Raw genomic sequence first — 16983 nt, 5'->3', positions numbered from 1 at the left:
TATGGCTCTTGCAAATTGCAGCCACTTTGCTAAGGCTATACAGGCAGCAAAGACATAATCGTGCTACACCCATAAAAGGATACAACAGCTTTAGACTTGCAGCTTCCAATGGGTTGGCACATTTTTCTGCTAAGGACCTGACAAGAGATCATCATCCAGATAGACATGATGAAAGGTCCCGAGTGGAATCTGCTGGCGGTTATGTACTTGAGTGGGGTGGTGTATCTCGAGTTAATGGACAGTTGGCTGTTTCTCGAGCTATTGGTGATGTTTCCTTCAAAAGGTGAGGTACACAATCGGAAGTAAAAAATTCATGTTTGGTATTACTTGCTCCCTCCTGATTGATTCCATTGTTGCTTACATAAGTTAGTTTTGAAGGCACTCTAACTTGCTGTTTTTGCCTCTTTATTATACTAAAACCTTATTTACACTGGTAATACTTTTTCCATTTTTCCTAAACTAAAAAAGTTTTAAGAACAAAGTATGGAAACTCTCATTCAGCTTTTCTCTGGGTTCAGTTATGGTGTTATACCTGTACCTGAGGTGACAGACTGGCAACCTCTTACTGTCAATGACAGCTATGTTGTGGCCGCATCTGATGGAATTTTTGAAAAGATGAGCTCACAAGATGTTTGTGATCTACTGTGGGAATTACACTCTCGTGGCAATGGGAGATCTGAACTTGTTTCATCATGCTCGTACTCACTAGCTGATTGCATAGTTAAAACTGCATATGAAAAAGGCAGTATGGATAATATGGCAGCTATTGTGGTTTCTTTTACATCAACCGGTTCTTCTCAAATCTCGCTACAGGAAAGGTTTGGTGGAAGGGGAGAAGTTAGTTTATCAGCTTTAGGACTTCAGGAGTTTAATTATGAGCAGCCAGGTAACTTTAGCTGTTTAATTAGTCTTATAAGTTATTTTATTTTATTTTTATTTTTTATTTTTTATTTTATAATTATTTTTTAAATTATAAGTAATTAGTCTTATTTGTTACATGTGCATGGAGATGGGAACACCAACTTGGGAGGACTTGAACAAAAATGTTTGTCTAAAATGCTTAGTTCTAATAAGGCAAAAAGTTTGACAATCTTCAAAGAATTCTGATTCATGTTGGGGGAGTTAAATTCCAATTCTTATGATAGCTTTCAGGAAGCCAAGTCCAATTGCTATTGGAGGTTTTCTTGTGATGATGTAGGGGGTGCTACTTCTTCTCTTCTTTAGAATAGATGTTATAGAAGTTGCTGCCCTTCTAAAACTGTAGATAGTTTGATAGAGCGAGACATGGCTATGATTTTTTTGGGTGGGATTCTGGCCCCTGGGCTCTGGGCAACGTGGTTACTGCACTGTAGGGAGGATTCCTCAACCTTCCATGTTCTTGTGGATCTATTTTCTACTCAGTACTTCTAATATTGTTTCCCAATTCTTACTAAAAAAAAAAGAGAAAAAAAGAGAGAAGATATGTTCTTGTCTATTCGAGGCATTTGTAATACATGAACATAGATTTTACTTATTTGTATATACAAAACTGTTTCTAAACTTTTAACTCATGATTGTCAGCTGTAAGTAGTGGAAATGCTGCTATATACATGACTTGAAGGATTTTCCATAACAAATTAATACCACAGGTGTATTAAGTTTAATTCCATGATTTACTTTCTCACTTTGCCTTATTGTTACCCCACATCCCCAGGTTCTTATTTGAAGTCTATGCACAGCTTGATGGTTGTTTACCAATATGATATGTTTCATTTTTCTAAGTCTTGACAACACTTCTAACACTGCAGAATTGGAGCATGCTCATCCAGTTATGGTAAAACTTGACAGGTTATTGGTAAGGCTGCAACACAAGCATTTCAGTTCTTCTTAATCTTATTTTTTGCCAATCATGTGGTTTTCATGATGCCTTAAGAAGTTGTATGTCTATGTTTTCCTGTACCGAAAGGGACATTACTTCTCTGGTCATTCTGTGTCCTTTAATCCCATATTGGATATGAGATGTGTGAAGACTTATTTCTTTTAGCTAGTTATTTTTGTTGAATAAGAAGGAAAATGACTCGAGTTGGATTTACCGTAGATACCAACAAGCTGTAAATTTGTTCCAAAGGCTGTCATAATCATGCTACTGGCTAGGTTTTCTATTATTTTTATTGGCTACACAACTTGTCAACAGAATAATTTCAGTGTCATACAGCAATGCATATAAAATGATAAAAGCAAGAACTTAAAAAACAATAAATTTTGTGTACTGAAGTAATAAATGGAGCTTTATATGTTGCAGTTTTCTGAGATGTATGTTGTCCTGGTGTGTGAGGGTGGCAAGTTCAATTTATAATTAATCATTTACTTAAGAAAATAGACAGCAATCACATTTTAGTGGATTGTGTATTCCACCTGAGATTTCTTGGCCTTTTCTTTGTTGCAAAGGGCATCTTTGTCTCCTGGTTTCTTGCTACTTTTCATTTTTTTCCCTAAATCTTTTTTATCCTTTCCCCCCTCTAATCTTCTTTGGAAGCTGTTTCCTCTGTTTTTGAACCTACCTTTCTTTATCATTATGGCTAAATGTAGACAAAAACTTGCGATATTTAACACGATACTTACTTTTATTTTATGTGCAACCATGTTAGCTGGGTAGAATATCTGGATATCAAATATCAAGTACTATCCTGAAACTGCCCAAAACTAATTTAAGTGCTCTAGAGTTATTACTATCTTGTCCTGTATAATTTTCAGTTTGCTCTCCTTTCAGTGTTGCATCAGCAATTCTTTATTGTTATCACTGGAATGTCATCTGCATGAAGAATTCAAATATGAGTAATAAAAAATTACTTATTTTTTAACATCTTTCATGCATGGATTGCATAGATCCATGATGATTTTGATTTATATTATCTGCTAGCCTATTTACTATATATTTCACAGAAGATTAGGAAATAATCTAAGAAGCATGTACTTAAGATTTTGATGAAATATCGACGAACTTTTCAAGATATGATGATTTTTCAACCAGTACTTATTGTACCATAAGGATTGATGGGAATCCTCTCTTCATTATATGTCCACTTTTTTAGGTTCCTTTCCTCTCCTGTTCAACTGATACTTTGGCAGAGACTAACTACTTGGAGTAACATATGCCATTTGATTTCCACAAATCTGTTTGACTCTTATTTTAAATTTCTTCAAAAAATGAGTAGTTTGAGCAGTTCAATAATGGGCACTATCCTTTGAGTTTAATTTATCTTGTACTATTAAGGATGAATTATTTGGTTTCATTCATCCAATTTAATCTTCTTCGACCAGGTGATGATTACAGTTGACAATGATAATGATTTCTTTAGATGAATGTTATCTTGTTATTCTTTTCATTTTGATGTTTGCACCAGCAGTCGAGGGGATGTTGCATGGATGATGATGTTTGCTTTCATTCTACTTTAGGTTGAAGGAAAAAAGAGCAGCTTTGGTTGTTTTTATCTATCTGAAAATCTTAATGAAAATGTCAATTACACATTCTCGGTTCAGAAGCTTGACCAGCAAGATATGTATGATATACCACAGGCTTTACCTGAGGCCCTTGATCAATGCTGTGGTAAGTTAGTTGCTTCTGTGATTCTTCTACAGTATATTCACAATCTATTTTCTTCCTTTTCAAAATTGTTTTATGTCACTCTCAATTTTAGAATTTCTTTGAAATTTTAAGTGTATTCGCGCGCGCGCGAGAGAGAGAGATTAAATTGATTTTGTAATTTGTTAACTCAAATGGACTAACACAGAGTCACTTCTAATTGTTGTGTTTATGATGTAGGTGGACATTTAAATTTTTATAATGACCAGAACATGTGCTTGCACCTTGGGATGACTAATAATGAGGGTAAAGATCAATGCATAAATCCTGAAGGCTTTGCTAGCTTCTTGGGTTTTCTTGAATCAATACCTATCCATAATATTGGTTCAGATTATGGATCATTTGAGCATGCAACCCCTGACCCAAGGTATGTTTCCTTTCTTTAATGTGTTGCTTTTATCGTCACTAAGCATTCCAAATTTATAAATGATGGAATTTCCTTCAAGGTAGTGTTCATGCCTTCATGTGGCACTAACATGGATCTCCTGTGAATTTTTTTATAGCATCCACTTATTTTATTAATCTGTGATAACGTGGAGATTTTATAGAATCTATCATGATCTTTTTCAAGAGACTCAAAACCATGGAGTAATGGTTGCATTGAGGGGGTCAATTGTTGTAAAATCCAAGTTGATTTGTTGTCTCAGACATTTCATTCAAAAGAACGTCTTGCATGAAAAAATATAAGATCAACTTATAAATAATATGCTTTTCAGTCTATTGAAAAAAAAACCCCTTGTCAATAGCCTTTATAACATGGCTGTAATGGTGCTATTATAATGTTTGTTGTGAGGGGTGGGCCAGGGGTCTGATTCTCATTATCTATTATAAAAAGGATTTTTTTTCTATCTTAGACACAAGAAATGCAGGTTTAGTTGGTTTGCTTCAAATTGATTGCTCCGAAGTGTGGGCCTTTTATTACTGTGTCTGCACCTTGGACCTTCCAAGATATTTCTCATTGGTTGAGCTGTTTGAGTTTGCTCATATTGCTTGTGACCATGCAAGGGTGTGCTTATATTAGATTGGGGTGGATTGTGTAAAGCCTTGAATGATGGACTATATACAAGAGGAATTGAGGGTACTTCACTGGTCGCTCCACTCATGCTTCAATATTGTTAAGTGATGAAGTTAGTTGTATTGGGATAACTTTTATAATTTTATGTGATTTGTGACTTTCTGGACAGCCGATTCAGCATTAAACTTATTCATTAGCTGGTGTTCTTTGAATTTGTGACCTTTTTTGTAGTTTGCATTTACTTTTAATATATTTTTTGTTTCATAGATGAAGCTTATGCTTTCTTTTTCATATCCTAATATGACTTGTCATTATCGGTTACTAGGTACATTCTAAAGAAGAGGTTTGATCGTGGATCATATGGTGAAGTTTGGCTGGCATTTCATTGGAACTGCTCTGAAGGCAGCAATGCTTCGACTTGGGGTAAAAACAAAAAAAAATCATTTAATAATTTCAACACTTGTGGTAGAGCTTCACAAACAAACTCGTCTGCTCATGATTGCAATGCTAGTCCTCCTGATGACAACTTGTTCATCTTGAAGCGTATAATGGTAATTTGTTCAATTAACTTACATTGAACCTTTATAGTTTACTTCCTCTCTTTTGCCCCTTTTTGTTCGTACAAACCTTCTCTCTCATCATAATATATGATATCTCAAGTATTTAACTTATTTTTGAATTAATCTGACTCTAAGTTAAGAAGGTTCACTGGTCCAGTTAGAATTTAGGGAAGCCATTGTGATCAAATTAAGATGGTGCCGTATTTCATCTCATTCTTTTATGCTCTCTCTCTCTCTCCCTCTGCAGTCTCACTTCTTCGCTAATATTGAAAAAATAAGTTTATTTAAAGCACCTTGAAATCGATGATTGGTGGTAACTTAAATTTAGGTCTCTTGTTGATGCAGAACCGTTTAAACTCTTTGTGCTATAATGAAGAATTATGTTTTAGGGTTTACTATGATTTATATTAGGGTAGCTTGGTATTGGTAGAAGAGGTTTCCAGGAATGGGGAAGAAAAGTAGGGTTTTGCAAAACCTAAATGGATGTAAAATGACAAAATAACCCAATTAGTCCACTGCTGCAGTCTCTTGAATTGTATTGTTGATCGGTTTTATTAACTCGAAAATTTTCTTAGCTGTGAAAACCTAGAATAATGGAGGTTTGTCAATCATGTCTGAAAATTAAAATAACTAAAAGCATCCAAAACTACCAGGGTCACTTTTCTTGGATCATAATAACTTTACGTGATTGGTGTGGGCCCAGATTCTCGAGTTTTTGGCTTACAAAGAGGTATTCTTCTCTTACTGAATGGTGGATATTGTATCATACGTCAAGATTATGTGACGGAGAACCGGACATGACCCGAGACCTTGAAGTGCACATGACCCACACCTACTATTGGTGGTGTGGGGATGACAGATAGAATTAGGGAGTTTTGTTTATTTACTTATTTTAAATAAGGTTTTAATTTTAGGGATATTTTAGTAACTTAAGATATTAGGGTTTTATTTTAGGTAGTAGGATTTGATTAGGGTTTTCCTTGATGCCTATTTACATGTAGGTTGATAACATTGCTAAGACACCTTTGACAATTATTGAATTGAATATCAAGTGATTACAGATATTTCTTCCCCCTCCTCCTCCTTCTCCCTCATTCGTCTTTATTCTCTTCTTTCTCATTCTCTCTTATTATCCTTGAATTTCAATTTCGAAGTGCTCCCACCTATCCTGCATCATTATGTCAATTCATTTCTTTGAGTTGGGCTGCGATTTAGGGTCTCAGTTTGCATATTCAGGGGTATTTGGATGTCTCATGGCTCATGATAATATATGGAGACACAAAATGGTATGGCAATATAAATTAGGCTACCTTTTGAAATATTAAACAATTTTAGTGTAAGAATATTATGGTTAACTTATTTTTGAGCCTTTCTAAGACACTGTTGACTATTCCAACTTCAACAAGATTATGCAGAGAAAGTTTTTTGAAGTGGTGCAGAGAAGAAACCATTTCAGCGTGATGGTAAAGGTCTGTGAGGAATAGGGCAAGTCTTGGGTTAGTTTTACTGGTTATTATAACAAGAAGTGCTATCGAGAAGAAGCCATAAGAGGCTTCAATGGCCCATATGTTAGTATTTAAGCTCTGCTTGCTGTTTCCAAATTTAGGATTGGTAGATAATGGACTTACTTACTAGCCCAGCTAATCCACAACTTGTAGCATAGTTCCATCGACACACCTTCAATGGCCCATATGTTAGTATTTAAGCTCTGCTTGCTGTTTCCTTGTGGTATAGGTGTTTTCTAGTAGTTGGTTCCTGCTGCTTTTTGATTGCTTGGGCCTTTTGCTATTGAGAATTAAGTGGCACTGGATCATCCTTCTGAATATGAGTGCTATTATCTTATGTAGGCATTTTCTGAAACTAGGGAGCTAGATTTGTTCCTCAATGTTTTTGCCTGCTTAATATTGGTTGGTTGAATATGCTAGTGTTTCTTATAGTTTATTATTCTGGATTCAAGAAGTCGCTCAGAATTTCTGCTTTTTGGTGAGACTCTCACCTAACGATGTTGTAGTATTTAAATATTAAAATTACTTCCTCTCAAATGGTTTAAGCTTTTAGAGTAGATGGTGGTTAACATGGTATCATTAGAGTAGACAAGGTCCTTAGTTCAAACCTCACCTTCACTGGATTAATTAAAATTGGAACACAATTTTTGCACCAATAAGTTTCTTCATACTTCCTAACCGGAGAAGGTCGGGTGATTCGAATGCCATCCGGCATTCCTGTCTTAATGAGGTTGGGAATTCTGCTCGAAACTTAATCAGCAGACTGGTGGACTTTATGTTAAGCATTAAGATGTTCAATCTTCTACTCTTATTAGAGGTTGAGAATTTGAAGTTTTTTACTGGTCAACTGCTGCCTTTTCGTTAGCTATCTTAAGTATATTATCCATCACATATGGTGCATCCATCTCTTCATCAACTCTCTCTCTCTCTCTCTCTCTCCATCTCTTTATTTTTTTTCCTGGTAAATAAAAGTTAAAGTTACTGCTACCTCTTCATCAACTCTCCTTCTCTCTCTCTCCATCTCTTTATTTATTTTTCCTGGTAAATAAAAGTTAAAGTTACTGCTATTGTGTGAAGGATATATTATCTTTGCTTAATCTTCTCATTGTTTTCATCAACCTTATGTATCATTTTCTGTAAAGTCTGTAAGTATTATTATTATTATTATTATTTCCTAGTTTGAGTAGTATTATTGTCCTTACACTGTGCTGCTATATTTATTTGTTTCTTCATACTTCCTAACCGGAGGTGGTCGGGTGATTTGAATGCCATCCGGCATTCCTGTCTTAATGAAGTTGAGAATTCTGCTTGAAACTTAATCAGCAGACTGGTAGTCCAAGCAAGACTTTATGTTAAGAATTAAGATGTTCAATCTCCTACTCTCATTAGAGGTTGAGAATTTGAAGTTCTTTACTGTTTAACTGCTGCCTTTTCCTTTGCTATCTTAAATATTTTATCCAGCACATATGGTGCATCTATCTCTTCATCCAGACCTCTTGAAGTGTTGATTTGGTAGCACAGGATCACATGCTTTTATGAACCCTCTCTCTCTCTCTCTCTCTCTCTCTCTCTCTCTCTCTCTTCATTTTTTTCCTGGTAAATAAAAGTTAAAGTTACTGCTATCATGTGAAGGATATTATCTTTGCTTAAATCTTCTCAATGTTTTATCAACCTTATGTATCATTTTCTGTAAAGTTTGTAATTGAGTGCTATTATTGTCCTTACACTGTTTTGCTATATTTATTTGTTTCTGCCTAAATACATGTACTATTAAGTCTTCAAATGGTAGCATTATCTTCTGTCATTTGTGTAGCTTTTGAAGGTGAAGAAGGTGGTGTGTACCTGGTGTGCAATAGTGAGCACACTTTTTACTGATAAAGGAGAAAAATGGTCTGCTTACTTTATGGCACATTCACTTTAGTCTAGCAGAGGGGGGAAAAAAAGCCTTTAGTCTAGCAGCATTTCTGGCATCACTTTTTATGTGGAACATCATGTTTTCTTGTATAGAGTTTTCTGTCACAACTCAATTGTTCCGTGTTGAACAAATATCCGCATTATTATTATTATTAATTTTTTTTTAATGTCGTGCTGAAGTCTGTGCTTACTATACTTGGTGTCTCCGTGTGATTTGAAAAGTCAAATTGAGCCTTTTTAATACTCTTGCATACTAGTTTGTCACACATGCTCATTTTTTTATTAAGTAATGATCTCATAGCTCGATAACAAAGATCTTTATTGAAGTACATGTAGGGAAAAATTTGTCAAGGCCTAATTATAGATGGCCATGTGAGAAAGATAATGAATTGCAATGTATATGATTCATTAGTTTTCTCTCCTCTCTCTCTCTATATATATACCCCCGTGCACTTTAAATGACTGCTTACAAATTGTTATAACACAACTCCTTGCAGTCTCATTAGTTCGAGTGGTTTTGGTTTTTTTGTTTTGAATATTAGAGAAGTAATTGGCTTCTTACTATTCTTCTTGTCCTCTAAAGTAACAAACACTAGGTGGTATAAAAGATCTTTGCTTTATGTGCCACATTTCTTTTTCTATGTTTATTTTGTATGAGTTTACTTGGACATGAGGTCAAGTCTTAAGCCATTACTATTGTTACTTGTCCACTAAAGTAATAAAACTAAGTGGTATATAAGATCTTTGCTTCTTTGTCATACATATATATATTTTTTTGGGTCTATATTTGTTTTTGTATCAATTTTTTTGGATATGAGGTCAAGTTTTGTAGAATGATTTGTTTTAATATTCTTGTAGTCGTGAGAGGTACATAAGCAGTTGACGTGGCCTTCAGCTTATTGTATATCAATCCTTTTTAGTTACTTCTTTAGCAGATTTGGCTGACTGATAACCATTCTTTTCCAGTTTTAATAGTTCTCGAATGCTTGTAGCATCAAATGATTAGTTACTGTTAACAGGTGGAGAAAGGGACCACTGTTTACTTGAGCGGGCTAAGGGAGAAGCATTTTGGGGAGGTTTTCTTGAATGCCTCTTCATTTTTAGTGGGTTCACTGTCAGCTGCAATATCCGACTCTTTCTTGAAGGAATCACAACCAGATTTCTATGACCTGTCGTCAAAAACAAATGATACAGTTGTTCATGAGATTGGAAACACCTGGAATTTTGAAAATAATTTCCCTAACAAAAATGGACTTCAGAGAGCTATGTACGAAGGAGGTCTGAATCATATTGCAAGATATGTAGAGTCTTTTGAGTCTCGATCCAATGAAATATGGCTTGTATTTCGCCATGAAGGCATGTCATTGTCAAAGCTTCTGTATACATCAGAAGAAATGGAAAATGATGCCGATGAAGTAAATGATGAACACGTGAAGCGTGTCCAGATATTGCGTCCATCAAAGTGGTGGCATTGGTTGAAGACAACTGAAGCAGGACAGGAGGAAATGCGCAATATTATATGGCAATTGGTAATTCTGCACTCTTTTTCTGATTTATCTTTATACTATCATTAGAATTTTGTAACTTGGATATCATTCCATCTTTACGTTGTGACCTTGCATAAGATTTATATTTGTTTTGGATTGAGTTTTCTACTACCATGAGTCTTTAATATATATATTTTTTCTAATTTTGAATCTGTGGCTTATATATTTCTTACTTTCACTTGGGTTGATGTTGCATCTTCTGTGCATGTGATTCTTCCCATAAGAGGATGGATGACTCGGTTGTCAAAACTTTTCAACTTTCATATTGTGTGTAGTATAATTTCTCTGCACATGTGGAACATGGTTAATTTATGAATGGATTGATTTCTTTGGATAATTTTTCCTAGTGCATGTTCTCGTCAAGCTTAAACGCTTCTTAATGTCAATTGATAAAATAGTGCATGAGCCATCATGATGAGTTCTGTGTATTATCAGTTTGAAACTCTAGAATAACTAACAATTGGAGTTTTAGTATTAATCGGTTGTAAGCCCTAGATTGTGGATTTTCGGGCTTATATCTTTGCTTTTTGATAGAACTACAAGTTTCAATCTGGGTTTGTAAATACCAAAGAGTTATTTAGTTCCTTAAGTTATGTCTGCAACAATATAAGCTTATGTACTTCCTTTGACTTTGTTCAGTTGATGGCGCTGAAGTCATGTCATGACCGCAATATCGTCCACAGGGATATTAAACCTGGTGAGGGCTTTACTACCTTTTATATGCTATAAATTATCATTTTATGAAATCAGAAACAACATTATTGTCGTTGGAAGATATTATGACGTCCTTGGTCGATCCAAGCTCAGATTATTTTTGTTTTGTTGAGTAACACTTCAGAGAATAAATTTATAAGTATTTTATTGCCCTTTACAATATTTTTTTGAATTTATGTAGAAACCATTTGTGACTCAGTTTGTCTTTCTCATGTCATAAATGCATCTTTTGTTAGTGAGCAATCATAGACCTCTTTATGCATTGTTCCTTTTCACTTTTTAGGGATATGTGCTTTGTACTCTGTAATCTCTGGAGCTCTCTTCTTCTTCTTTCCTTCCTTTTTTTTGTTTCCCCTTTTCTTATTTTCTTTCAATTTTGTTTTTAAATGACCCAGTGGAAATTGCCATTATTTCAGGAATATGTTGAGTTGCTAACTAAGTATTTCTTTATATTTCTTCTTGGAAGAGAACATGGTCATTTGTTTTGAAGATCAGGACTCTGGGAGATGCTTGAAAGGAAGCCCAACTGGAGACAAGAAATATAGCACCAAAATGTACTTTAACCTTTTCTTTTCACTGTTATGGTGTTTAACTTTCACTTTTCTTCTTTGTAGGATTATGTTTCCAAATGTTGTCAGCTTCATCCTGTTTATTGCTAAATGGATTTTTCTATGTTTTTTTGGCTTGAGGCATTCTTGTGTTTGTACTGAGAAACTTGTTTGGTTTAAGTACCTAATTTGCACTGAGATCAGTATCACAAAGTAGTAGGGGCGCACCTTTCTAGGTTGCTTGAGTTCATCACAAATCCTTAACAAACCGAAGTATTTATCCAAAACTGAACTGAAGGCCTTAAAACTGAAACAAACCAAATCAAGAAGATAAACTGTGTTGGTTTAGTATAAGCCAGAAGCACGGATATATTCTGGTTTTAACATGTAGTGGACTTGGCATGCCCAAAAGGGTCCATTCAAACAGTTCTATGACCTTCAGATGAGGGATTGAGTGGGATGTAGGGGATTGTGAGTGTATATTTTTTTGCTCTGTCAGTTGATGTGGGCTTCATTCCTCTCTTCTTTATGTAACAGCAGGGACCAAGCTTTGATTTTTTAAATACTGTTCCTGATTAAATTAATTTATTGACCTTCTAATTTGGAAGTGAAATGAATAAAATTGGTTATTACTAGTTAGTACTTGTGAACCTAACTGGACTGATGAACTTCAGAAACCAATCCAAACCTGCTAGGTTGGTTGACTCGGGTTGTAGTGTTGACCCATCTTGATTGTTATGGGCCTTCCTTTTCAGGAATGCATTATCACATGTTGGATGTCTAGAGATGTATGCTTCTATGCGTGGGGATAGGTTTTGATATGGAAACTGAAAGGTGTAATCAGATAGGGTGAGATTCTTAACTTGGTAATATGGTTCACATGGATTCTCCTATACTGCCACAGAGATTTTATTACAGTATGTTAATTATTTTAGTTTCCTAGTGAGTGAGTTTTTTGGGTGATGATTAAGGCAACTACCAAATCTTTATAGGACTCTTGTGGTGGTTAGATTAAGCTTATCATGTTCGCACCTAAGGTTTATTTAGATAAGGTTCTCTAACCTGTAAATGTAAGTCTTTTTCTTGATATAGATATATATTTGGTATACCCAGCATATAAGTGGATAACACTCCCATTTGAGAGAGATGTGGTGCACTTTGAGATTTCTTTTCTCCTCTTTCCCTTCCGCTGAGGAGCGGTGGGGGTTTCACCTTTCCTTCCACCTTTAGTTTTCTCTAGACTTTTGCCTGGTGATATAAGACGAGCAACAACCTTCACAAGTTTTAAAGTTCAATTAGTCACCAATAGTATATGCTGAACTCGGTATTTTCTGTTGGGTCTATGGTTCAACTAATGACATGCTATGATGTTTTGTAGTAAACATTTTTTTTTTGCTCAACAATATCGAGTTTTGCTTTGGTTGCCTAATTCAACATGATGTGTCTGCACTGTGTTCTCTTTTCTTTATCCTTTCAACATTGACCTTGTATAAAGTTTGTAGCTGTTCCAATGAGGATAATATGCATTATTTTGTTTAGTTATTCTAACGCTATTTCCAAGTGCTGGTCCTTATTATTGAGGGTGGTTTTAGGAGGGGCACACTGATACATGCTTGACCTTTGGCATTGTTTAAACTAAGTGGCTGTCCTGAAGGGCAGAAACTGCTCTGGTTTTACTACTGCACTAAGCAATTGATTAACTTATTGAATTTGCACTATTAGAAATTGATTTCATGTCATACTTGTATTGTGAATGACTTTTAACTAGATCAGGGCGTTTTTGTAGTTTTTCCTGTTTATATAATGGTTATGTATGCTTTTGTGGTCAATTGTAGGCGCATTATTGACTTTGGCAGCGCAATGGATGACTTCACGATGAAGCATTTATATGGGTCAGTTGGACCTTCTAGGTATGTCATTTCTCCACGGAGACTTTCCCTCTTCCTGTATTTATGTTTATCCATAGACAAGTTTAACCTCTGTGCTCTGTTACCTCAAAGATCATTCCCTTTAAAGATCAAAGTTACTTCAAAACTAGAAATAGCTAAGCACTGCCGTACTAAATGGGCATAAATTGCTGGATAAGTTTCAATTATTATCAATTAAGCAGAGTTCATTCCTTTGAGTGGTTTTCTACCTTAGATCATGATCACAAGTAAGCTGTTACCTATTCTTTCAAATAAAAAAAAAAACTTTTATCAAGCTTGCACTCTTAAGGAAACCCTACATCTATCGTTTGTAAGACCACAAATCTAAACATATGGATGGAAGTTTTCTCTCTGTAGATTCTCTTAAATAAGTCTAGTTGCTTCTTCTTCTTCTTCTTCTTCTTTATTTATTTATTTTCCCTTTCTTTCTTTCTGTGAACAGCCATAGACTCTTTAATTGTTTGAAAACACACTTCTACACAAAAGCAATGCTCTTTGAAGACTTTTTATGGTTTAGCAACATATTTTGTGGCATTCCCTTGTTTTAGTTGAAGAATTTCAGTGACAAGGGAGTTAATATTATTTTTCTTGTTGCTTGCCCTAAATCTCCATCCTTCTGTAGCTGTGATCCATGTTCGTTTTATATGTGAAACTACCATCATCTTCCTACAGCCACAAGGGGATGGGTCTTTACTTGGGTGCTATACTTTATGGCTTTTAGGCAATTTTTGAACACTTAAAAATTAAAATCAAATATGAGGAGGTGGTTCACTATTTTGTCCACCAAGATATATTAGCACAAGAAGTGGAATGTTCATAATAATTATTATTATTAGCTGTGTAACTTCATGTTTTCATTTCTGTCTATATGTGTGTTTCTCAGAGCTGAACAAACTGATGAGTATACTCCTCCAGAAGCTTTCCTAAATGCTAGTTGGTATCAGGGCCCAGCAAGCACAGTTTTGAAGTACGTTGAGTTCCATTTAATCATTATTGATGTTTAGCGTTTTTTTTTCTTCTATAAACCTGAAACGCATAGCGTGCATCTTCATGTTTAACAGAAAATGATTCATCTTCGTTTGTTATTTTTGTAGACTACCATTTTATTGATGGACTGATTTTGTGCCATTACTTGTTTTATCTGATAGGTATGATATGTGGAGCGTTGGTGTTGTGATCTTAGAGTTGATTTTAGGATCCCCAGATGTGTTTCAGATAAACGCTTTGACACGTGCTCTCCTAGATCAGCATCTTCAGGGTTGGAATGAAGGCTTCAAGGAGCTTGCATATAAGTGAGTTGTGTCATTGGGAAACATGGAGACTTTTCCTCATTAACTCTTCAATACAAGTCGGATTTTCTTTTTTAAAATGAACTCTTAACGACTTTAATAGTGCTAGTTCAATATAAGTAGGATTTTCTTTTTCAAAATGAACTCTTAATTACTTTGATAGTGCTATGACATCTGTTACAATTTGTTCATTAACTTGAGTGAAAGGGTTTTGTGTGAGATACATTATGAGTAAGTCTGCGGTGTAGGCACAAAATTGTTTGCTATATTGAACCGGGTAACGTGTCATGGTAATGTCAGCTTTGGTTCAACAATATATTATAAAACTGTTTTAAGACAGTGATATATTAATTCCACAACTTTTATATAGGGATATATAGGGAGTTACTCTTGCATTATCTCTCTCGGGTATGTCAGTCTCACTCTCTTGTCGGTAAGTATATGGTACTTTGTCATAAAAATTTCAAATTAATTAGGAAATTGGTAATATAATTGCCAGCTTTGATGTTAAACATGAGATGGATGTGAAATTGGACACATTGTTCATGTGCTACAATCAGCTGTTGTTTAAATTTCACCATACAAATCTTGTTTGCCACAAGGTTATCCATTAAATCTTTCCTCACCCCATTTTCTTTTTGGTTCTTATTGTCTTACCGCATATTCAACTGGAATGATGTTACAAGGAGAGTCTTATCCCATATTAGATCCGGATGGGGGGGAAGTAACTGGATATATATGGGCGGGGTGTTAGCACCACCTAATAGCTTAAAGTTTTTGGGTCGGATCGGGAAGCACCCACCCCTTTATAGTTGGTATTAAAGTCAAACTAGTCCTTGATCCGGTGTCATGTCAAGCGCCCGGCCTTGAGGTGTCCGGGTGCGCACACCAGGGTAGGAAGGGTGGCCCGACCACAACGAGGGCGTTGTGAGTTCGGGTGGGGGATAATGTTACAAGGGGAGTCTTGTATTTATCGGATTTGGATGGGGAAGTGATTGGGTAAATATATGGGTTGGGTATTAGCACTACCTAAACGTGCTTTTGGGTTGGATCGTGAAGCACCTGACCCGTTATAAATGGTCTGCAGTGCACAAGAAACTTTGTGGAACAATTTGGTTCTTTAGGTTTGTCTATTTTATAAAATCCAACTGATAAGGCAGGGTGGCCCGACCACAACGAGGGCATTGTGAGTTGGGGTGGGGGATAATGTTATGAGGGGAGCTTTTCCTTATTGGATCCGGATGGGGAAGTAATTGGGTAAATATATGGGTTTGGTGTTAGCACCACTTAATAGCTTAAGCTTTTGGGTTGGATCGTGAATCACCCGACCCGTTATAAATGGTTTGCATTGCACGAGAAACTTTGTGGAACAATTTGGTTATGTTGAAATATCTGTATTATTATTATTTTTATTTTTATTAGCTATTTTCAGCCTTTTATTAGGTGCTTTATGTAAAATTTCTATTATTATGAAATCACGTAGATAAGATCCTTGTAATCATGGGATCAAGTAAATAAGATCCTCATAATCATGGGATCACGTAGATTTTGGCATATTTCCTGTTTCTTTGATTTGGTTTCCTTTCTTTGTACCCTATTCTTGTATATAAATATAGCTCTTGGCTCTCGGTTTGAGTAAGCCAAAACCCAAAACAACTTCTTTTTGGTATCAGAGCAAAACAAAAACTTTCGCCTCCCCATCTTCCTCTCCAACGCCGCCACCTTCTCTCTCCCTTTCTCCATTTTCCCTCACCTCCGGCGCACCCCCATCTCCTCCTAGCCTTTGCACCGGACCCCTCGGGTTTTTGACTCCTTTTTTTTTTGTTTTTTTGAATGTAGCCAAAATAACACTTTCCTCGGTTCAGCATACTTTATCTTCGGCACATCATACTCCGGCACAACGGGTTACTAGTGTGTTTTTTAATGGGCGCAACTTCGTATCTTTGTCCCGTTCTCTTCAACTCTATATTGGAGGGAAAGGGAAAACTGGTTGGCTTTTGGGTCTAGTCAAGGAATCGGAAAAGACGGATACCAAAAATATTACATGGGACATGGACAGGTGCACCATTCTGGGTTGGATCTTCAACTCAATGGAGGAGCGTATCTATAATATGTTCATGTTTCACACTTCCGTTTTTTGTCTGTGGCAAGCCCTTAACAAGATGTATGCCCATTCCCGTAATGATGCTCGTATCTTTGAACTCTGTCAGGAGATTGCTCATGCATCTTAGGAGACACTCAAGTTGTCAGTATCAGAGTATTTTGGGTACCTCCAGTCTAGGTGGGAAGAATTAACACAGTATGAACCTCTCTCCAATTTCTCTGAAGTAGCTGCAACTCT

At 35.8% G+C, this 16983-nt stretch overlaps 1 protein-coding gene across 6 annotated transcripts in view; it reads left to right on the top strand.

Annotated features, from left to right (window-relative positions):
• LOC132268980 (uncharacterized) overlaps positions 1-16983 on the top strand; it is a 35336-nt gene that overhangs the window by 2513 nt on the left and 15840 nt on the right. For all 6 annotated transcript variants that reach the window (XM_059769930.1, XM_059769929.1, XM_059769927.1 and 3 more), the window contains exons 5-16: positions 22-283; positions 519-886; positions 1788-1834; positions 3436-3586; positions 3803-3989; positions 4963-5188; positions 9636-10145; positions 10803-10860; positions 11344-11431; positions 13261-13335; positions 14237-14320; positions 14502-14645. In XM_059769930.1, coding sequence (XP_059625913.1) covers positions 22-283; positions 519-886; positions 1788-1834; positions 3436-3586; positions 3803-3989; positions 4963-5188; positions 9636-10145; positions 10803-10860; positions 11344-11431; positions 13261-13335; positions 14237-14320; positions 14502-14645 — 2200 coding nt within the window. The remainder of the gene's footprint in view (positions 1-21; positions 284-518; positions 887-1787; positions 1835-3435; positions 3587-3802; positions 3990-4962; positions 5189-9635; positions 10146-10802; positions 10861-11343; positions 11432-13260; positions 13336-14236; positions 14321-14501; positions 14646-16983) is intronic.

Source organism: Cornus florida, unplaced genomic scaffold (assembly GCF_030987335.1).
Source record: "Cornus florida cultivar Cherokee Brave unplaced genomic scaffold, ASM3098733v1 CherokeeBrave_3.0.0_Hap2_Chr08, whole genome shotgun sequence".
NCBI classification, from domain to species: Eukaryota; Viridiplantae; Streptophyta; class Magnoliopsida; order Cornales; family Cornaceae; genus Cornus; species Cornus florida.
Note: the sequence above shows the minus strand (reverse complement) of the source record. Positions and strands in the feature narration are given on the sequence as shown.